At 45.4% G+C, this 22297-nt stretch overlaps 1 protein-coding gene across 1 annotated transcript in view; it reads right to left on the bottom strand.

The window, feature by feature from the left end:
- Window positions 1-2295: 2295 nt before the first annotated feature.
- The window catches only part of ARHGEF12 (Rho guanine nucleotide exchange factor 12), a 30331-nt gene continuing 10329 nt past the window's right edge, over window positions 2296-22297 (bottom strand). Inside the window, exons 16-37 of the mRNA XM_039379982.1 lie at window positions 21552-21666; window positions 20622-20727; window positions 20186-20398; window positions 19644-19773; window positions 19256-19291; window positions 18464-18618; window positions 17651-17797; window positions 16777-16862; window positions 15825-15950; window positions 14902-15016; window positions 13899-13999; window positions 13573-13650; window positions 12257-12332; window positions 11680-11847; window positions 11062-11149; window positions 10116-10205; window positions 9893-9969; window positions 9325-9552; window positions 7097-7567; window positions 4993-5306; window positions 3760-3832; window positions 2296-3195 (exon numbers count right to left, since the gene is read on the bottom strand). Of these exons, the coding sequence (XP_039235916.1) occupies window positions 3185-3195; window positions 3760-3832; window positions 4993-5306; window positions 7097-7567; window positions 9325-9552; window positions 9893-9969; window positions 10116-10205; window positions 11062-11149; window positions 11680-11847; window positions 12257-12332; window positions 13573-13650; window positions 13899-13999; window positions 14902-15016; window positions 15825-15950; window positions 16777-16862; window positions 17651-17797; window positions 18464-18618; window positions 19256-19291; window positions 19644-19773; window positions 20186-20398; window positions 20622-20727; window positions 21552-21666 (3004 nt within the window). The 3' untranslated portion in view covers window positions 2296-3184. The remainder of the gene's footprint in view (window positions 3196-3759; window positions 3833-4992; window positions 5307-7096; window positions 7568-9324; window positions 9553-9892; window positions 9970-10115; window positions 10206-11061; window positions 11150-11679; window positions 11848-12256; window positions 12333-13572; window positions 13651-13898; window positions 14000-14901; window positions 15017-15824; window positions 15951-16776; window positions 16863-17650; window positions 17798-18463; window positions 18619-19255; window positions 19292-19643; window positions 19774-20185; window positions 20399-20621; window positions 20728-21551; window positions 21667-22297) is intronic.

Raw genomic sequence — 22297 nt, forward strand, 5'->3', positions numbered from 1 at the left:
TTCTGCTTGTCCATGAACCATGTGACAGCAGAAGTGACCTCTCAGAAGGACACAGAAGATGGTTCCCACGCTACAAATCTGTTCCCAAAATAAGAAACCCTTGTTACTCTTCTGTTTGGGGAAGGGAAAAAAAAACCAAAACCCCTCGACTATTTGGGAGGAAAAAATCCCAGAGAACAGTGTCCTACTCTGTTATCCAGTTTGGATATGGGAATGTACAATCCATCCACAACCAGGGGCAAACCAAAATGCTTCCTCACACTGAAAACTGGGATTTAAAGAAGGGAATCTTATGGCTTCAAGGAGGAAAAAACATGAGAATCCTGAACAGTGCGTTGGAGCTGCAGCTCCTTCCATGCCTGAGCTCTGGGGGACAGCACATGTGCCAGGAGAAAGGAATTCCCTGTCATTCCAGGTGACTGCTCTCAAACCTAAGGGATTCCTGACCCCACCATGGTTTTCCCAGAGGGGGAATGCCCTGTTTGTGAGGAGCTGAACCAAAACCCGACCAGCACAGAGCTCAGGGGGTCCTTTATGTCGCCCATAAAACTGGGTTCAAATTTAGGCTTCTCCAACACTCCTTCAAGCTCTCTGGCCCCTCCTGCCCTGGACACTGGCCATGCCAGCTGGGACAAAGGCACCCAGCCTGGCTGCTCCCCTGGCACACCTGGAGAGGTGACAGGGACAGCACTGTCCCCTCCCCTCCCCTGTGTTACACATGAAGGGAGGGTGGGGAAAATCCCACTCCAGCAGCTCCGAGGCTGAAGTGTAGGGATGAGGCCACACAAATACTCTGCATTCCCAGCTTTTTTCACTGCTGCCACACCTGTCAGGGATGAAACAAAGCAGTGGTGGAACCACAGACCACCAGGAACCTCGGAGAAAACCAGACCACCAGGGATTTTGCCTTCAGTCACAAGGAATGAGTATGAAGCAGCCAGGCCTTCACAGCCCCCACCTTTGCTGGTCTTCCAGGATATTCTTTTAAAGCCAGACTAAGCTCTCTCTATTCTACAGTTCAGGGATAACTTCCCATCAACCATGGAAGCTTCTGGAAAGCTTTCAGACCACCAAGGTCACAAAAACTGGGTCTGGAGTGTGGGGTTGCAGCTGATGGAAGGGAAGTGGGGGAGAAAAGGGTCTCAAACACCAAGTCTGGCTCTATTCCAGTCCTCCTTCTGGCAGGATCCATGGCAGCATCCTGGTTTGGGGGATGCTCATAAACATCTGGGTGTTTATAAGCAAAGGAACCGTGTGGCTGAGGTGAGGAGGGGAGTGCTGGGGTAATACTGACAGTGACTCTCACCCAAGGAAGAGGAAGCTCCTGCCAGCCTGGCAGAGAACACCTGGGTTTGTGTTGGCAGTGTAATGATGCTTTGTGCAACCAGCTCCTCAAACAAGAGGAACTCCTCCCTACCCTCTGAACTTCCACATCAGGCCCAAAATCACCTGTGCTGCCTCTGCCCATCATCACAGGAACTCTTGCCTTGTGTGTTCCACGGGGAAGAACAGGATCTGATGGTTTTCTTACAGACAAAGGACAGATCAGTTTTCTTGGCAGCAGCTAAAATGTTTCACTCGGAGGAGCAGGGAGTGGGATCTTGACAGTGCCAGTGACCAAAGGCAGATTCTCAGCACTTCCTGATGCTCTGACTGTCAGTGGGATGCACAGGCTTGGCTTGCTGCTCACTTTGGGCTCCTTAAACAGTTTAAAACTCGGCAAGAGGGTGCAACAGAAGCTTCCTGACACACCTTCCCCCAGCAGCCCCACTCCTGGTGTCTGTGGCACCAGGGACAGCTTGAACCACCCTGTGCCAGGCAGGAGCTGCTGCCCTGGGACCAACCTCAGTTGGTCCAGTGTTAACTCTGTGATAACCTTTTCACCATCCTGTTCCCAGACTGGAAGGAATTCCAACAGCAAACCCCGTTCCAACAAGCCTAAGGAAGTCCTAGAGAGCTGGTTCAGCCTTCCTGGATTTGCAAATCTCTGTTTCAGTGAGAACACGTTGGCACAAGTTAGTTTAAAAAAAAAATAAAACAAACCAACCCCACCCCCCCCAAAAAAAAACCCCAAAGCCCACCCCAAGCCCTCAGCAAGACATACTTTCAGGTACTAAAACTTACTGGCCCTATAATCAGCAGTACCTGTGGCTAACTCCAATGGCAGCCCTTTTTCATTCAGTAGTGAATCAGGGGCAGAGCTGCCCCACATCTTTGAAACACTTCTGGGTTTGCATTTTTTTCTTCTTTTTTTTTTTTTTTTTTCCTTTTTTTTTTTTTTGATCCAGAGAAGAGTTACAAAAGTGCTGCAGGTCCAAGTATTTTTTATCACTTTACAAAGGAGACAATGATCAAAGCCAACAAAGTCAAGAAAAAAAAAAAAATAAAAATTAAACCTCTCTTTCTCCCCTCCCAGTCTGATCTTGCAAGTCAAGGAAGGAATGGGAAAGGGGAAAAGGAAAACTCGCCCATCTCAAGTGCCTGGATGTTTAGTGCATGGAAAATTCTTGTTACACACGTGGTGACAGGAGCAATTCCCATGCAGTTTGTTGAAACACAGGCAATTCCAGCCACAAGTCATCCTAACACCTTCATAAGTAGCTCTTGGCATGGCAGTTTGAGTTGCCAGCAGGGAGTGCAGAGTCCAGTCCAGTGAAATAAAGATTCACCTGCACACAGGTAACACCCTGGCCCCTCACCCCTGACCCAGGATGGACCATATGCAGGGGGCTAGAACTGTCACTACCCAGTTCAAACAGAACAAAACAGAACAAAACAAAATAAACAAAAAAAAAAAAGGCAGATTAAAAAAATTAAAATGTGCTTTTGATACACGGAATGAAGTCAAATAAATACATTGATCTTTTTTTTTTTTAAATGTCTAAATACATTTTTTTTTATATCCTACACCCAAAGCTCTGTACATTTGGTTTGGTTTTTTTTTTTTTTTTCTGTTCTGAAAAATGTATTTCTGGTAGCAAGGAGAGGAGCAGAATAGAATAGACTCCCTCACTGACAAGATAGTGCAGATGCCCCACAGGAAAAGCACCCCATGCCCACTTTGCTAAAGTCTGGTTCGTGTTTGGATGGTCCAAACCCTCTTGTCTCAGAGTCCACAAGGAAGACAGCGGGTGCTGTGTCCTGATCCTCTTCATCCCATCTTCAGCCACTCCTGAAAACACGACTAGCTTTTGTCTGAAGGAGGGAAAAAGAGGAAAAAAAAAAAAAAAAAAAAAAAAAGGGGGAAAAAATGCTGTGAGAGACGGATGTCTGACACTTCTGACCACTCCTGTGACATGAGAGGCATCACACCCATTTGACCTTAAAACCTTGTCAGTAATTGCAGCAATTCCACGTGTAGGATGCCCAGGGACCCAGGGAACCACTGCACAGCTCCTGGAGGAGCAGGAGCCAGACTGATCATTGCACACCTTCAGAAACCTCCCTCTGGGACTTCACATCCACCTGGCCTCCCTTGGAAGAGGGGCTGTGCATCCTGAGGTGAAGGTCTCTGGCAGGTGGGGGGAGAAACAACCTTTCCAGAGGAGGAACAAGCTCCTCTGCACATCCATGGATTCAGTGACCTCTCCTGGAGCCAGCCCGGGCTCAGCCCTGGGAGAGCTGCTCGAGGAGGTGAATCCTTCTTTTTTTTTTTTTTTTGTGAGTGTGAGAAACATGAATAATTGATTTTGTGTTCTCTGTTTAATGCCTGGGGCCCAGGTGGAACGTGCTCCCAGGTCCAGCCAGGCTGGTTCCTACCTGAGTGCTCTCCCGTGGAGGCTGAGCCAGCCAGCCCTTGGCGTCGCAGAATGGTGTAGTCCTCCTCCACCTCCTGCAAAACAGAACAACCCCAAAGCTCAAAGTGGCTCTTTATTTACTGAGCAAACAGAGGGGGCTTCAAATGGGAAAAGAGAAGTTTCAATCACCCACGTTGCAGTGACTCACAGTGGACCTCAACTCCTTCCCCAGCATCTCTGTCTGACCTTCCATTTGCATGCAATACTCTACTTTTTTTTTTTTCCCCTTCAGGTTTCAGTTAAATTGAAGGTTGGTTACTGAATGTTTCATACATCAAAATGCTAAAAACCTTCTGCAGTGATGGCTACTTTGTAAAGAGAATCCCCATCACATAAAAAAATGAAATAATTTCGAATATACTTGGCCTGAAAACCTTGTCATTGGTTTGCTGCAACTCGGCACCTTCATTTGACACTGGCAGCAGCAGCATGCAACAGATTTGATAAGCCTTTTTATGCCAGGAATTCATATTCCTTAGGTCAGTGGCCCCTTCAGAACTCCACTGCTGCAGACTTGTCCCAGCCCTCAGGAACCTCTCCAGATTCAAACCAATACGTGCCCACCAGAAATATTTGCCTCTCGTCATCCACAACTTAAATTCCAGCAGAACAGCACCAAACTCCTGCTTCAAAAGCTCCCAGAAACGAGAGCCAGAGGTAAGGAGAAGCATGGCAGCTTTTTTTTTTTCCCCTCCTCCTCAAAATTATTTTCAAGCTCTTTTTTTTTTAAGCCAAAATCTAAAGGGTATGAGAGCCCTGAAGGTGTTTTAGTAGGAGCACAACACACCTTTAGTAGAAACACATCACACATTTAGCAGGAAACACAACACACCTTTAGTAGAAACACAACACACCTTTAGTAGGAAAAACAACACACCTTTAGTAGGAAAAACAACACACCTTTAGTAGGAAAAACAACACACCTTTAGTAGGAAAAACAACACACCTTTAGTAGGAAAAACAACACACCAGTAGGAGCACAACACACTTTTAGTTAGAAACACATCACATCCTTAGTAGGAAACACAACACACCTTTAGTAGGAAACACATCACACCTTTAGTAGGAAACACATCACATCTTTAGTAGGAAACACATCACATCTTTAGTAAGAAACACATCACATCTTTAGTAGGAAACACATCACATCTTTAGTAGGAAACACAACACACCTTTAGTAGGAAACACAACACACCTTTAGCTTTTCAAGGGCATCCTCAATGTTCTGGATGTACTGCATGAGCTGCACACGGATCTCCAGAGGCAGGGGAGGGCTTGCCATGAAGGAGCAGGGCTCTTCCACTCCCCCCCAGCGCGAGGCCAACATCTCCTCCGGGAACGGGGAGCCCCCTCCGTCCGACCGCGCGTCCCGGGGGGACAGCGGGTGCTGCCGGGCAGAGTCCAAGGGGGCCCGGCCACCCCCCGTGCACTGGAGGACCAGGGAGGACACCTCCTCGTCCGTGGAGCTCTCCTGCACTGTTCCATATCCATCGAGGATCAAATAATTTCCTGTGGAGAGAGGACAGCTCTTGGCTCCCACCTCCGGCTCGGCCGTGCTGGAGGCACTGCAGGAGAGGGAGGTGGGGAGAGGCCCAGCTCCTGAGACATTTGAAAATGGCCTGAGGAGAAGCTTTTCTGAAAGCTACACAGATTGTATCAGAGCAGAGTGGTTTGGTTCTGAATTGGTTCAGAGATCAGGGCTGGTTTTTGCACTGTAGATTAAAATCTCCATGATTAGACAGACAGGAGTTGGACTCGAGATGATCCTTGTGAAACCCTTCCACCCCAGGATATTCTAGGAACTAATCCCCCGCTCTTCTGGTTTTCCATTTCTATTATACTGATTTTTGCTCTGTAGATTAAAATCCCCATGATTAGATGGGCAGGAGTTGGACTCTGATCCTTGTGGGTCCCTTCCACCCCAGGATATTCTAGGAACTAATCACCCACCCTCTTGTTTTCTATTTCTAATACTGGTTTTTGCTCTGTAGATTAAGAACTGTATGATAAGATGGACAGGAGTTTGACTCTTTGATCCTTGTGGGTCCCTTCCACCTCAGGATATTCTATAAACTAATCACCCACCCTCCTGCTTTACTAAAATCTGTTTCTCTCATACTGGTTTTTGCACTGTAGATTAAAAACTATATGATTAGATGGACACTAGTTGGACTCAGATGATCCTTGTGGGTCCTTCCCAACTCAGGATATTCCATGAGCTAATCACCCACCCTCCTGTTCTTCCAAAATCTCTGTTTCTATTATAATGACTGAAAAAGCTGCACTTACACTAATGGTACCTGACAAACCCAACTTCTGGATTTCTAAACTCCACTTGCCACTTAAGGTACTGAGGATGCTTTTACCTTTAAAAGTGAGCTCGTTGATATATTAAAAGATAAAGCAATGACAGACAGAAATGCTTTCACAACCTGCACCTTGGTAGGATTCTATCAAACCATTTCTCCCCAGCAAAGCCAGCACGTGGAGTCAGAATTGACTAAAAACAGATCAATCTAATTCTGATGTCCCTGCACAGTTAAAAAAGTAAACAAGTGTAAGAGGTGACAAATAAATTAGATGCTTCAGGTTGTTGGCTCAGTTTTAATAATTTAAAATGTCTCAGCAAGAAAAATTATTTGCAATCTGTAGTTGGAAGGCAGAGCTCGGGCAGTCACAAATTGGCTTGTTCACATGGATTTAATCCAATTTTTAAATAAAAGCATATTTATGGGTAAGAGATTTCTATATGACTATTAGTCTTTAACCTACCTAATAGCAGCTACTTCTATACAGCATGCACATAAGAGAAACCTCAGCTTCTCTAGTAAGTTTAGTGACAAAAACCTGCCAAATATGCCATATGTAGCAATAATAATAGAAATAACAAAAAAAAAATAAGCTTTTAAGAGCTTCAGACTGGGGTAAGGTCACAGGAGACTGTGACAGTGCAAAGCTAAATTCTTTTCTTGATCAGGAGAAGCCAACAGAAAATGGCACCATGAGTCATGGGGGCTTAAAAAAGGGCTTTGCCTTCAGGGAAAACCTTTTCCCTACACGTCCCAACAGCCAGTTGAGGGATAAAGTGGTCCAGGGAAAGTGCAATCAAGAGTTTGGATTGTGCAATTACAGCGTGTCACAGTGTGTTAACCCCACGGCACTGCAGCTTCTGCCTCCACAACACAGAGAATTCATCAGGTACGTGCCTGCACAGCCCTTTTCAGGGCTGGAATGACTCGTCAAGGTCGAGAGTTGATTTTAGGATAAGCAAGAGAGGAGCCTCTAATGCTGAACCTCACCTGAGATCCGTATTTGCACCTCCTCTTCCTCCTTCCTCTCCATCAGTTCGCTCTCAGAGGGGTTTTCATCGCTGTGAGCCTCCCGAGCATCAAAAAAGTGCTCCCCGCTCTCCTCAGCCCCCACCCCTTCCAGCTCCAGGGTGGAAACCTCCGGGGTCCCGCTCCCACGGTCCGTTCCCAAATTCCCGCTGGGCCTGGGGTCTCTCCCCACCAGCTGCATGGCATCCCCTGGGGCTGGAGACTCAGCTGAAGTCCGGAGGCCATAACCAGCCGTGGACTCCTCAGTTCTGGGCAGTGTTCTGTCCGAGCCAGGCTGGAATTTGTCGCCGTCCGAGTGCTGGAGCTCGTTCCCGCTCTCCGTCTGGGCTTCCTGGGACACAGTCCTGAACCTGGGGAAGCGCTGCCGCTCTTCCAGGGTGCCCTTCTCAGCCAGGCCAAACTGCTGCACCAACAGCTGCCTCAGCAAACCCACTGCAAGGAGAGGAGACACGTCCACAGGGATTAAACCAGACAGAAAGGTCACCCCTCCGCCGAGGTGCATCTCCTCTCGTTGCTCTTGCCAGGAAAAACAGGGATAAAAATAAATGTATTAAGGGCTCAGGTCTTACTCCACGTTTCACCTCGTAAGCGAGAGCAAACATGTCAGTGCAAGTTCCATCTTCTTAGAGAAAACAAAGGAATTGCCTGCTGGAATTAGCTGGAGTGCCTGGGTTTCACCCTGCAAAACAGCTGTGGCTGTGACAGGGGATTCCCTGTGACTATTGCATTCCTGTGAGCATCTTGTGACTATTCCATTCCTGTGAGCATCTTGTGACTATTCCACTCGATTTTGAAATGACAGATCAAAAAAAAAAAAAAAAGGAAGAAATTTTTTCCCTAAAATTTCATGCAAATTTATGCCTGTTTGAACTTCAACCCACATTCCTTTAGCTCTCAAATTATCCCAACCAAACACTTCAAAATAAGGACATATTGTTCAAAACAAAGCTGTGATGCTGTCAAGGGTATAACTGTTCATCCTCTCCACTTAGCTCTCCTGTAACACCCCCCAAAAAAAAAAAAAGCTATGATGTCATACAAAGGAAAAGTACATCTCAAAACTTGAGTGACCCTCTGCTGCTGTTGGAGAGCTGCTGTTTTAATTCTGAGAAGTCAGGAGATGGTGTAAGGTCACCAATACTGTCCTTGCACACCCCCAGACTAAGATTTATTTTAGCACTGGCCTCTGAAAACAAATACCAAGAACGTTTGTGCAACGTTCACAATCAGAAAGGGACTTTGAATCCTGTAAGAAGAAGAACAAATGGATTAAGAGATCCAAGATAACTCAGAGGTTGCAGAGAACTGTCATTACTTGTACAGAGAGAAGGAATTGGGGCCGAGGATGTGAGTGCTCTGAATTTTGGGAGAGTCAAAGAGCCCCCAGAGCAGCAATACAGACTCTTCCCTCCAAGTACAGCGGAGGGACTGAGTGTCCCTTTGAGGGTTGCCAAGAAGAAATATATAGATTAATGAATTCATTCAAATTTTAGGAAGTTCTATTTAGGAATTGCACTGCTAGAGCTGATGGAGGAGGTTGCAGAGCATTATCCCTCTGAAAGAAGATGTACTGGAGAACAGAGGAAGTGATCAAAAATCTTCTACAAACAATTTTAAAGAATCATCTGTCCATTAGAAAAACTTCTTTTTAACACGCACAAGTGTTGATCTAGTTATACCCAACCTCCTCCAAGTCCTCAGGAAATCAGAACTTGCACTTGCTCAAGTTCACATATATCCAATTTGCAGGATTTTACAAAAAAAAAATAGTTGAAAATCACAAACCCTCTCATTTCCATAGCACTGGAGCAGGATAGAAGTCCACAGCCTGACTGCCTTGTCTTCAAAATTCACTGCTGACTAGCAATGGCACTGCACTAAGTTCTGCAATATAATTTTGCCATCAAAGCACTCTATGGACAGTGACAATTCATTAACACCACCATTTTATACATGGGAAAACCAGAGAAAAACAATGAGATGCCCTGAAGCCAAAGGAAGGGTCAAAGTATGAATTCAGAACTCCAAATTCCTGGCTGTCAGATCCATTTTGCTGTGAAATACAGCACGGGGAGAACTGATAATTAATAGGAACGGGCTTTTGGATTTTAATTTAGATCACTGATGGCTGAGCTAACGATTCCCACCTCTAAATCATATCCCAGTGGACACTGGCCATGGATACTCACAGTTCCTTAATGCATCCCGTGCCCACTGCCCCTCTGACAGCGAGGGGGAACTGCTGGCTGTGTGTTCATAACATGCAGAGGAGTCTTTGAGGGTCAGCTCTGCCTGCTGCACCTTCTCAAACTGCCCTTCAGACACCAGCAGGCTTCCCACCTTGGCCTTTTCAGACATGATGGGTGAAGAGGACTGAGTGTTCAGTATGAGGGGAGATTCCAGCCCCAAATCTTTATCTGGGGAACAGAAAACAGACACTCGGGTGAAACGACCACGTCAAATACAATGGGAGACTGCAGAGGATTCTGCTTCACACAGAAAACTCTGAAAACACTAAAAAATACAGTTCTTGAGCCAGTTCAATCCAGGGTTAAAAAAGACTCTTTCCCAGCAATTTCTAAAACAGATGGGAATAGTAAGAGGTACATTTCCAAGAGGTTCAGCATCACTTCTCCACACGACTTTTCCTTTGAAGAAAAATATCAAAGATCCCCAAGGCACGAGGAACATGGCTTGGCACATCTGCACTCCAGGCAGCAAATCCACTGAGCCCATTTACCTGAATCCCTGTTTTACCTGGGCTTTGGAGGCTGCTGGCAGGAATGTCATGCTGCTCCTTTAGCTTCTGCTGCTCCTCTTCTTCACGCTCCTCCCTGCAGGGAGGGAAGAACCAGCACATTCCTTTAGTCACATTGATCTGAGTCTCTGCAGGAGAATCCCTGCTCTGGCTGGCAATCTCTGAGCAGGAGGGGTGCTGGAAAAAGGAAAACCAGCCCTTCCTCCTCCAGCTTTTACTTACTCTCCAGGGCCTGACTGTGGGAGTGGAATCACTCTCCTGGCACTCCCCATTTTCACAGTCCCTGCCATCTGGGCTATAAGGTCCTGCCACCTACAGCAGAAACATCAAATAAAAACATGCAACAAGTGAAGCATAATGAATACTTTTCTATTTAACACCTCTTAAATCCAGCTAATGCTTTTTTTAGACTTTATTACTGCTTTTCTTATCAACAGAAACAGCTTTTGTTCATGTTCTGTTACATTCAATTCCCCAGTAATGCCCTGTGAACACTCACCTCACCAGGATACTTTTCAGCAGAGGGAAATGATAGACAGGACCTTAGCAGTTGTCAGATGAACCAGTTATTTTATATATAAATATATACAAAAGCATTATTTCACATATTACTGAAGAGTTTTATATATGACACATGACAAGTTGCCATGTATCCCATAAATAAGTCTTATACTTCAGAAGAAAAGCATTTCTACCCAAAAGGAAATGAAATCTTTTAGCCAGGGGATCAAATTCCTGCATTGGGGGTGCTTGTGACACCAGTATCCACGTCTGCAATGATACCTGGTTCTGCATGAAGATGCAGGATTATTTAATCTTATCTGGCAGTCAGTCACAGAAAACCAGAATTTCAAGGGTAAAAAAAAAGGATTTTTGAGGTGAGCATGGGTCTGGAGCGAGTCAGAGAGCAAACATAAGCACAGAAACACTGTATGGGTTTGGGGTATGTATGGGTTTGGGGTTTTTAATATAATACACATGCTCACTAATAGGTGTGTGTTCACCCTCCCCTGCTTTCTCCAACTTAGGAGAGACTAACTTCGACCATCAGAGCTGTGTTTTTAGCTCAGAGGAGGAACTCAGGGACACCTGCACAGGTACTAGAGCTGTGAAAGACCTCTGGAGCACAGCAAAGCCAGCAGCAGCTGGAGCTGAAGCAGTTACTTACACGTTCTTTTCTGAGACAGTCTGTGCCACCAGCTCGTAAATGTGAGCGCCGTTCTCCGACATGGAGATGACGAAGAAAGCTTTGTTATCTGCACCAACACAGGGAAGGAAGGATTTAACTAGAATGCCTTGGGCCACACGGCTTTCTGAAAAGTCCTAAAACAAGCCAAAACCCCGGCCCAAAGCAAGGACAGAACAGGTCATGAGATAACCCTCCAAGGCTGTAATTATGGACACATCGACCTTGCCCTGTCCAGGAAATTTGTCCTCAAAAAAAAAAAAAAAAAAAAAAAAAAAAAAAAAAAAAAAAAAAAAAGCCATTTTGAAAAAGCTTTATTTCTCCTCTGTTCCCTCCTAATAATTTCCAGAGTACTTTTCATCTAACACAATCAGAGTACTTTAATTTAGAAGCCTATTTAAAACCCGAGCAGTGCCTATTACTGCTGCAGAGGAGTTAAACGGCTCATACATACTAAGCACGATGTTGGACAACCAAGAATTAAACCTACGCAGTTTTCCGTGTTCTACTCTGGATCTCCACACAAAAACTTCTATCCTCAGCTGAGCTAAGCCTTTATTTTTGGCTTCTCCTTTTGCCTCCTCAGCGGGTCACACTGACCTGTTGCCACCTGACGAACCAGGACGGTGTTGAGTTTGATGATGGGGCTGAAGGTGTGTTTGCTGTCGGCTGTGGAGGCCAAGATCTTACTGTGGCACTTCAGCACCAGTTTATCATCTTGTTTCTGCAACAGCACCAGAATGTCCTCCAGCAGCAGAGTGTAGAGATCTGCCCAGAGTGCAAAAAGAACCCAGAACGAGTTAAAGATTCAGAGTTTCCTATCACACCCCTGCAGAAGGCAAAAAGCAGCATTTTTGATTACTCATGCAGAGGCAGCAATCAGTGCTGTGCCATTCCAGGCAAAGCTTGCAAATCTTCCTCATGAAAACTACAGCAGAAAGCTACAGATGGAATTGGATCATCTCATGACTGACTGCTGTGTCCCTGCATGGCCCTAATGATGCTCCAGCACATTTCAGAATTGACAAGAATAATTTAATCAGCTCTGAGGAGCACACAGGCATTATTACATGTGGCAGGAAGGAGAATAATTGGGAGCTGAGCAATGCTTTCTCCTTCTCTCCTTCCCAGCAAACACACACAGAGCCAGGGAAGGCAGGGGACGGCACAGACTCACCAATGGTTTTGTCACGATTCACCTTCCAAGTCAGAGGCCCTTCATGGAGCATTTTTCTCTTTGTCAGGTCCAAGTTCTGTCACCAGGGGAAAGAAAAGAAGCAGCACTGTGAAATTTCCATGGAAGCAAGTCAGGATAAAACACAGGGTTGCCAGAGGGACTCCACTTCGGAGAGAAGCAGCTGAACCCAGACTGGGAAAAGAAACGTGGAGCAGGAGCAGCTTGTGAGTGTAACCCAAAATGTTGTGAGAGATGTTTGTTGTCACTCTTCCTCCTTCACTGCTCTTTTGCAGATGCTGAGTGTCACAGGGTGGAGGATTTTCCTACCAAGCCAAGCTCCTAAGGCATTAGGATGCCACCCGTTTCCTAGGAGGAGCTTTTCCAGTATCCTGCATAAAGTTTGCAGTTCCAGCATTACAACTGGTTAATGCCTCAGCACTCGATTTGCAAGTCAAGTGTGCCTACAAATGATATACAAATCATCCCGGTGATCTGACGGAATTTATAATGTCAATGGATTCTTCAGGCATTTCAGTGCCTGTGACATTTAGATCTGCAGGCAGAAGTGACAATTTTCACAATTCATCCCTTCCAAGTCTCGGAGTCTACAATCAATGACAGCAAGATTTCATAACTGCCAGTGAGTTGTTCACTTCCTCTCTGAATGCTTGCAAGTTTTTTTATTTGTGGGAAGGACACGTGACACAGTTTCACAGAAAAGTCTTCAGATAAAAATTTTTTTTGGCTACACACTGACTTTGGGGGGAGCAACCAGCAAGGAACCAGCTTCACTAACATAACTGCAAGGCTTTACAGGGGCCATGAACCAGAATATTTGTAACACTGGACTTTATTTGGCTCTACCTGTGGATCTCTTACACAGATCAGCCTGTGCACAAGCTCTTCTTTTCCAGCCAGTTGCACTGCTACACCTCAAGGCTCTCTGAGGCCTCCCCACTTCCAACAGCACCCCTAAGATGTGCAATCACATGAGAGATAATCCACAATAAGACTCATCATCCATCAGATCTCTCTCATATGAAACACTGCTTGAGCTTTGACCACTAAGATTTGTTTCACAGAGCTCCATCAACACCATTCTGTGCAGAGCTGGGTTGTTATATCCCCAGAGATCTTGAGGAAGGTGGCAAAACTCACATTTTTGAGACTACTTGTTTTCATTTTTGTACAGAAACATTTATCTCTGAAGACCATTTGACTGCACATCAGAAGACTGTGGCAGAAAGAAGCACAAATTGAATGGCAGGGCTGCAAACACAATTTACAGAGAGATGGGCTCAGTGTTTTCAACTCACCCTGAACTCATCCATCATGGGATCCTCAGACTGCTTCAGGTAGGACAGGTCGAGCCGACGCTGATAATCTTCCAAATGCTGCAGAAAACATGACAAAAAGGGTCACTCTGAGCAGCAAAACTGCCTGGGGTCACAGGGCAGGCCTGAACACTTCCATGGATGCACCCAGGGGCACCTCCACACACTCCCAAAAGCTGGGATCCTCCTCTCACAGGTGCCACAAAACATCTCTGAGCACAACATAAAGTCACAAGTGGAGACTCCGGGTGCCTTAAAAATGCTTATTATCCTCCCCAACCCTGAGTGCTCCCTCTGTCACCTCCCACCTGCTTGTTCTCTGACTCTTTGACAGCCTGGTTCACGTGGTTGAGGATCTGACGACAGTGATCTGCGGCTTTCTTCACTTTCTCCTTCTCTTCAGACAGCTCTGCAAGAGAAGGAGGAAAATGTAACAATGCTTTCCAAAAAAAAAAAAAATAGGTTTGAGAAGTCAGCAATCCAGTGCAGCTTGACGACCTCAAATTTGAGAAAGGGAAGTTAAACTCGCAGACGAGTCTGTCAACAAAAGGCACATTGCAAAGGTGAAGTGATAAAAAATGAGATTTGTGGCAGGAGATAACTCATTTTAAGCTGCAGATCTTCATACACAGCACAATGGTTGTTACTCTCCCTTTTTTGAGGGGCTTGTGACAACCACTCACTGCACAATAACCTGAGTAGTGCTCTGAGAAATCCAAAATCTTCGCCACAAAGGGAACAGACACAGGTGAACCCATCAATTCTCACTACCACAAGCCACACTGAGAATTCAGTTAACAGGCACATAAACCAGTACATCAAAGATAATGGAGTGTCACATGCTTTCCTAATTATGATTAGGATGAACTTGTAAATGCAGCCTATTTTTTATGAGTAATGAAATTACACTGCAGAAGGTATCAGATAGTAAACCTGGAAAGGCTTTTTGTGATATTATTAATCACACTGTTGTGCTGGAAATATCTTTCAGTGTAACACATTCTAACTAAATCCCACCCTCTGCAAGAACGTGAGAACCTTGTGATGCTTTGGAGACTCAACAGATTCACTTATTTCACAGTGAATTTTCTTTTTTTCCCCCCTAAGAAGGAACAAATACTTTGTATTTTTGTGTACAAAGGGTTTTCCTTTCTGTTATTTTTCTAGCCTGCCCTCCTGTGCAGAAGGCAGCAGCGAGGCCACAGTGAAAACAGATAAAATTGAACAGCTCTTCAACACGTGCTTTGAAATCACTTTTACCTGGGGAAAACCTGCTGAGGTGGCTCATAAACCCCTGTGGAAAGGCTTTACCTGTGTACTTGGCAATGTTATCCAGCAGAAGGGGGTACTTTGTCAACCTCTGCATCTCCGTGGGAATGATATCCTTCAGCTGCAGCCGGCGGCACAGGGGATTGCTCTCAGCATCCTAAATTTGAACAGCACAATATCTGCATTTGTCATTTTTATTAAGGCCATAATTACCTGAATGCATAACATCTATTCATCACATAAATGTCTATTACTTCGCTTTCCAGTAATTAAATACAAGACAAGAAGTGCCAAGATCTATCACCCAGACAAGGCAGCCCCTCTCCATCTGCAATTACACAGAGGAAGAGCTCATCACCAGAGCAGTGCCTTCCTTCCCTCATTACTTCCCAGAGGCCTGGGACCATCCCCCATCAATCTCAGTCAGCACCACACAGGGAACACATCAGTTTAGGCTTTCACACCGCAGCAAAACACAGCACATTTTTCAATATAATCTCCCCTTGCATTACCCGAGCCCTCCCCAGCCCGTGGTAATGAAGATAATGTTCTCTCCTAAAAGTGCCACGTGTACCCAAGCCCCTTTCCTGGCAGGCAGAGCAGGTGCACATCATCTGTCTCCTGCCCCTGGCAAGCACTGAAATGGCACCGCCCTAAGCACTTTTCCCCACAGAACTCCTCATCCTTGGGAACCAGCCACCCCAAGGGAGATGCCATCTCCTCCCTGGGACACCATGTGCTTCCCTGCATCCCATCAGGACGTTCTGTGTTCCCCACAATTAAAGGCTCCTCCCTGCGGGAACGATTAGCCAGAGATAAATACAGTGCTGGAAAGGATCCCAATCTGAAGACAATGTTAGACATGATGTCATTAATTACTGGAACTCGATCTACAAGCATTCAGGAGGCTGTGCTGGCCCCCAGCCACATCCTCGGGGCGACTCCAACCCCGCTGTCAAACTCACCTGCACGAAGGTCTGGAAACGCGAGTCCTTCTTCTGGCGGGACTTGATGACCTCCAGGGCAAAGGGCTGGTTACTGCAGAACGTGGCAGTGGCATGTTTCAGCTTCTCCTCTGCTGCTCCACTAAACTGTGCCAGAAAGCCAAGAAAGCCAAGTTTAGATAAGCTCAGGCTCAGCATGTGCCACCCCCAACAGACACAGAGCCGCTGGTGTGGCCATGGGAGAAACCAGCTGGTGGCAAAACATGAGGAGTGAATTTCTGCCCTGGTTTAAGGCTCTGCCTTCCCATTTTCCTGAGGAACATCCCAAACTCTACAGTTCTCCTGTTTCCAGCCCAACCACACCACAGAATGGCAGAATGGTTTGGGTGAGAAGGGACCTTAAAGCCCATCCAGTCCCACCCCCTGCCATGGGCAGGGACACCTTCCACTTTCCCAGGTTGCTTCAAACCCCATCCAACCTGGCCTTGAACACTTCCAGGGATGGGGCAGCCAAACCTTTCCATAAGGATCTCAGAAATGAAGCCTTCAGCAGTGCTACAGAACTTGAAAAGGTTCAGCTATGTAAATTCCAAGATTAGAAATAAGTATTTTTAACTTTTAACTGCACCGCAGGCAACACAAGACATTTCAGTGTTACTGAAATAAATGGTGCAATTACATTTTTCAAAATGCTACTCTCACCTTTGTGTCTCCGAAACTACCTTTCTATTCTACCCACACATCTGAAGGAAATTATTTCTGTTCCTTAAATTACTCTTATCTCTAACCAAATGAAAGCCCACAGAAGTTCTCCCTGCTTTCCTTCCACCCTCATTCTCCAGCTCCATAGAAATGACAACTCCCAGACCTTCAGTTCCCATTAGTTGGAAACTGCCTTCACCAACCTCTGCCTCTGTTTGTCATTCTACTGAAACATTATTTGCAAATGTAAGGAAGCATAAAAGAATTTTACCCAGGAAAGCAAGTCTTCCCCAATTTGGCCAATGACAGAAGTCTCGTTCCTTTTCCGGACAGTTTTCATCTGATCATTCAGTGCAACTTAAAAATAATAATAAAAAAGGAAAATTTTATTAATAGTGGTCAAATTGCTTAATTTTCAGCAGCTATTTTAAAGTAAAAGCTATTCTAGGAGAAGACGAGATTTGCAGTAATTTCAATTAAATAAAAAACATTATCCTGCAACATAATAGATTTAGCAAAATAGCTAAGAAAACACTATGTAACTCCTTTGCACCTCTGTCTCACCTGCCTTCAAATGACCCCTAAGAACCATTCCAATCTTATCTTTTCTGAGGCTCAGCATCACTTTTTTAAAAAGAGCAATATATGCAGAACACAACTCAAGCCACCTGCATAAAATCATACAAGTGATTATTCAGTGGCAGGGCTGCAATTCCCCTCGCGAGCAGTTCTTTCCCTAAACAATCAGGAGGGGCCACCCTTCAAAACCACCTGCAAGACATCAATCTTTCCAGCTCTGTTTTCATATTCTCTTCAAAAAACCAGTTGTAACATCTTGATGTTGACCCACAAAGCCCATTCATCAAAGCACCGCTCCTTTTATCCAGCAGGAATCAGCACAAGGCAGGCTGTGCACACAGATAAGAGGCAGCAAGGGCTGGAGCGCTGGGCAGATGCTTCCCTTATCAAAATATCTCTGTAAATCAGAAATATAACAACTGTGTGCCAAAGGAAGCCCAGATGTAACGCTCCGTTTTATCTCAAGTGCTGCACGAAGCCGCCTCTTCTTTCAGGGTCGCTTTGCTTAAATTTCTCAGCTCTTGGCACCCAGAATTCCAGGTGAGAGGCACCTCAGCTGCTCCTACCATGAAGGCCAAGGATATCCTCCAGGTTGGAGAAGATTTTGCGTTTGTCACTGGAGCTGAGGATCCCTTCCCTGGTCACACGCTGGTAGAAGACGTTGTGCAGGACCTTCAGCGTGCGGACGTGGGCTCGCTCTGTGTAAAACAGCTCTGAGGGGAGAGAGGAAGCAGGGATTGTGACTCTGGGGGGGGCACGTGGAGCCAAACACGAAGCCAACAGAAGTCAGAGTATTAAGTTAGAACAGCGTCCCTCACCAGCACTTCCCTTGCTGGCCCATATTCCAGCACGGAGCCACGCTCTGCTGTAATTCCAGGTTTGAAAGAAGAGAGAAGCCAATTGATTCACGGCTCATAACTGACCCCAAACCAACAGTGAACTCTGAGCAGCTCATAAAGCCACACAGAGAATCCTGGAACTGAGATGAAGCTTTGAAGATGAAGTCTGGGAGTAGCATTTGCACTGTGTGCTTTCCAAAAAAATCAAGCTTCTCTTGCTTTCTTTCATAGAATATATTGCAAATTGGCCTTTAAGTACCTTAATATTGCTTAATAACCACTTAATATCATTTAATAACCACTTAATACTGCTTATTTCTTCTCTAAGGACTCGATCAGTCTCATCTCAGGATACTTTTCAGCAACAAGTACAATTTCTATACACGAGAACTCTGCCAGCCAGAAGTTAACAGCCACTACTTTGAGCAGATCAGTGAAAACACACCTAGTTTTAAATTTTAAGAACTTCAGAGCTCCAGAGCACAGGTCTCAACTTTTTTTTTTTGTGCTTGCTGAGCTAGGAAAGAACATCCATCTCACCATTAATCACTTCTTGGCGCTTGATTTCATAGGGTTTGAGCCCCATCAGCACTTCCCTGCTCACGAGCTGCTGCCAGTTGGGAGGGTCCATGTCCATGTCGAAATCATAGAGCTCATCTTCACTCTGCACATCTGCAAAGCCAACACTGTCCATCCTAATGTGAGAAAAAGGTGTCAGACACTTCCCATTTCAGGCACGGGTGTAAGGAAGAAAGAAATGCTAAGTATACATATGTCAGTTGTAGAGGATTATGAACATGCTCTTAATGTCAGCTGGAGGCTGTTTGATATCTGAACCTATAGGCACATGCTCTAATTTTGCCCTTTACAACTAAGAGTGAATATCTGTTCTTCCAGTGCTTCCACAACCCTCCTTTTAATGACACAGATCAAATAATTCGCTTGGAGTCAAATATCAAGCCAGTGAAAGGGCACGTCACAATTTCTTTCCTCTGTCTGTCTGCAGATCCAGAGCCAAGAGCAACACACAGGTCTAAAGAGAAAATATGGAAATGTCTACTCCCTAACCTAACAGCCATTCAAATCAGGAGATACAGCAATCACTCCACTTCACCCACAGATCAAAGGGTTTATTTGCATATGACTCACTCCACCTGTCCTATATGTGGCTGCCAGTGCCTGATTCCATATAGGTGTTATTAAAGAAAAGGAAAGATCCTGCAGACAACTGTGCTGGCTCAGAACAACGAGCTTCATAACCTGCATTCTGCTTCAGAACCTCCCAAGCCCTAAACAATTCGGTGCAGTTCAAACATTTCTAAGCACACTCACTTGCGAAAAGGCTTTGGTGTTCCCATGTCAACCATTCTGCAAGGAAGAAAAGAAATTATTAGGGAAGCTTATGCCTGAATTCCCCCTGCTCAGACACTCAGCACAACTTCAGAGTACAGCTCTGAGCTCCCCACTAGAACATTCTGTCCCCTGTCAGACTCACCCTCCTGACAGAGAGTTTTTTAGTATTACCACAGCAGCAGACACAGACCAGTGGTTCAGATTCTACCAATAAAACTGATGTCACTAATAATTTTATGGACTGTTTCAACAGCCATTGTCACACTGACACAGGAGTTGGACTGCAATGGCCCCCATGGGTCCCTCCCAACTCAGGATACTCTGATTCTAGCACTCTCTCAAGGCTCACTCAAGCAACCACAGTTACCTCTCTGACTCTCCCTCCTCCTCCTGCAGGTTTTCCAAAGGAGACGGGAATTCAAAGGTGGTGTTGGGTGTGCGGGGTGTGCCATCCATGGAGTCGCTGGCAGGTGGAGCTTCTCCAGGCTGCTTCAAACCTACACAGAGGGTAAGTGGGAAATGGCATTAGAGAACTTTCCAGCCTCCTCAGAGCCTCTTGATTCCAGCCTCACTTCAGCTCAGAGCTGGAGGAACTGAATTCCTGGGCTGGTAAGGAAAATCTCGGTGACAAATCCCAGGTGACACAGGCTGCTGCTTCCAACAGCAGGCACTGAGACTGGGGCCTTCCTGTTGCATGATCCAATGCCACGGTGACAGAACCCACTAACAACAATTTCTGGTCATGGGAAGATTTCCCAATTCATAAAAGATGACTAAGGAGAGGAAGATCATACCTGATGATACAGAAAGATTTCCCAATTTGTCAGGCTTGTTGCATCAGAAGCGTGCTTTGCATACTTCATTCCCAACACCAACTTTAATCATTCCTCTGCATTCTTTCCATCCTACCTGGTTCACTGTCCTTGCTTCCCTCTGGAGAGGAAAAGGGCCCCATTGCCAAGGGGGACATGGGGTTGGCAGGTGGGTATGGAGCATCTGTGCCATCACTGGAGGAGCCGCTCTGGCGGATCTTGCTGGAATCTGGGGGCTCTGGGCTCACAGAAGAGGCTGTGGGTAAGTGCTTTGGGTGCCTGGGCTTCTGCATCTCCATGGCTCTGCCAACTGAACAAACACAGAGCAGTTACTCTGCTCAAAGAGCCCGGGTCTGTTCCCAGTGACAAGGAGAGGAAGCATTTCAGGACAAAAACAGGTCTGCGTGTCTTTAAAAATGTATTTTAAACCCAAAAAGTTTACTGAGTCTTCTTACCACGAATTTTTAAAGACAGCAGAGACTTTGTGTGGCTTTCAGACTAAAAGGGAACATGTACTGCCCTGCCTGACATACTTGCACTGCTGTCGTGTCGACTCGGTCTCCTCGGTGGGCCCAGAATATTTGGAAAGCCTCTTCTCTTCCCTTTTTCCTCTCCTTCTTTCTCTTTCTTGATACTTTGCTGCAGTTAAAGAAAAGCAAACAGATCACTCACTGCTTGAAGTGCAGTTATTTACTGAGATTTTAACTGAGGAGGGAGAGAAACACGACTTCTCTTACCCTTTCCAGAAGGTCGTGAGTGCCTGATCTAACCTTTTCACAGTGTCAGTGCAGAACTGCTCCTAACACCCCTAACATTTCCAGGGAAGCTGGAATGCTGATGGAAATAAGCAGCTACTGTGACCAGATACACCCCCACGCTGTGGGGGACGAGCCATCACACCCCCAGAGATGGGAGTTTTGGTGGAAATATTCATTATATAACCTGAAAAGAGGGGGTGGCAGGAAGAATAGCTTTTCTGCCTCGTGAAGGATGAGTTTTTGGGCAAGTCTGTCAAGAAGAAAACTAAAATATACAGGCCAACAGCTGATCAACCATCATTAACCATTAATGAGACCATCATGGGATTGCATGATCCTTGTGGGTCCCTTCCAACTCGGCATATTCTGTGATGATATGAAACATTTCTCACCTAAAGGCTAAATAAGGCTAAAAATAAAGCTAAATAAGGCTAAAAATAAAGCTAAATAAGGCTAAAAATAAAGCTAAGTAAGGCTAAAACTGTGAAAAACAAGCAGTTAGAATTCAGGTGTACAGGTAAAGGAATTAAGAAGGCCACTCATTTTTAATTCCCAGATGCAGAACCCAATTTCAGCTGCTGTGCAGCTCAGTCACCCCAGATCCTCTCGATGAAGAGCGTAAAATCAGCCCCAATTTTTCATGTGTGTCATGCAAAAGTGGATTTTGGATTCTAAACTGATGCCCCCTGGCCACAACAGCACTACCTTGATCTTTGGCAGGAAACCAATACGGCCCCGTTTCTGCTCCAGGTTCCGAGGCTCCTTCACTTTGACTCCCAAGTGTTTCATGTAGGTGAGGATCACATATTGCATCGTGGAGCTGCCAAGGAGACACAAAAAAAAGAGTGAGGAGAAGGAGAAACCTATTGGAAAAACACCCTTTGCCAATAAAATTGAGGTCAAACGCAAAGGTTTCAGTGAGAAGTTGATTATTTTTAAATGAAAGTAAGTCGGCTTTTTTTCTTTAATATAAAACAAACTATCACAGACACTGGGAAAAATTCGGTTGATATCAGAATTTCTCCTCTTGTAAATATAAGATGGGAGTTTATAAAGATGAAGTGTATGGGTGGAATAGGTTGCCCAGAGAGGTTGTGGACTCCCCATCCCTGGAAGTGTCCAAGGCCAGGTTGGATGGGGACTGGAGCAACCTGGGATGGTGGAAGGTGTCCCTGCCCATGGCAGATGGTCTTTAAAGTCCCTTCCAACCCAAACCATCCCGTGATTGATAAAATGCATAGAAGCCCAGGAGGTAAAACTAAAATTTTGAGAATTACACAGAAGGTCCTAAAATTCTATATTAAATACCAATGAGAAGTCACATTATAGCTTTAGGTTATGGTAAAAGTAAGTAATAATAAAAGGTTACTGTGAGGAGTAGAGTAAAAGCTACTCAGCCAGTTGTATACACACAAAGTGAACAGGACAAGGCACACACACAAAATAAATCA

This window comes from Pipra filicauda, unplaced genomic scaffold (assembly GCF_003945595.2).
Source record: "Pipra filicauda isolate LSUMZ 115617 unplaced genomic scaffold, ASM394559v2 scaffold182_size1470994_pilon, whole genome shotgun sequence".
NCBI classification, from domain to species: Eukaryota; Metazoa; Chordata; class Aves; order Passeriformes; family Pipridae; genus Pipra; species Pipra filicauda.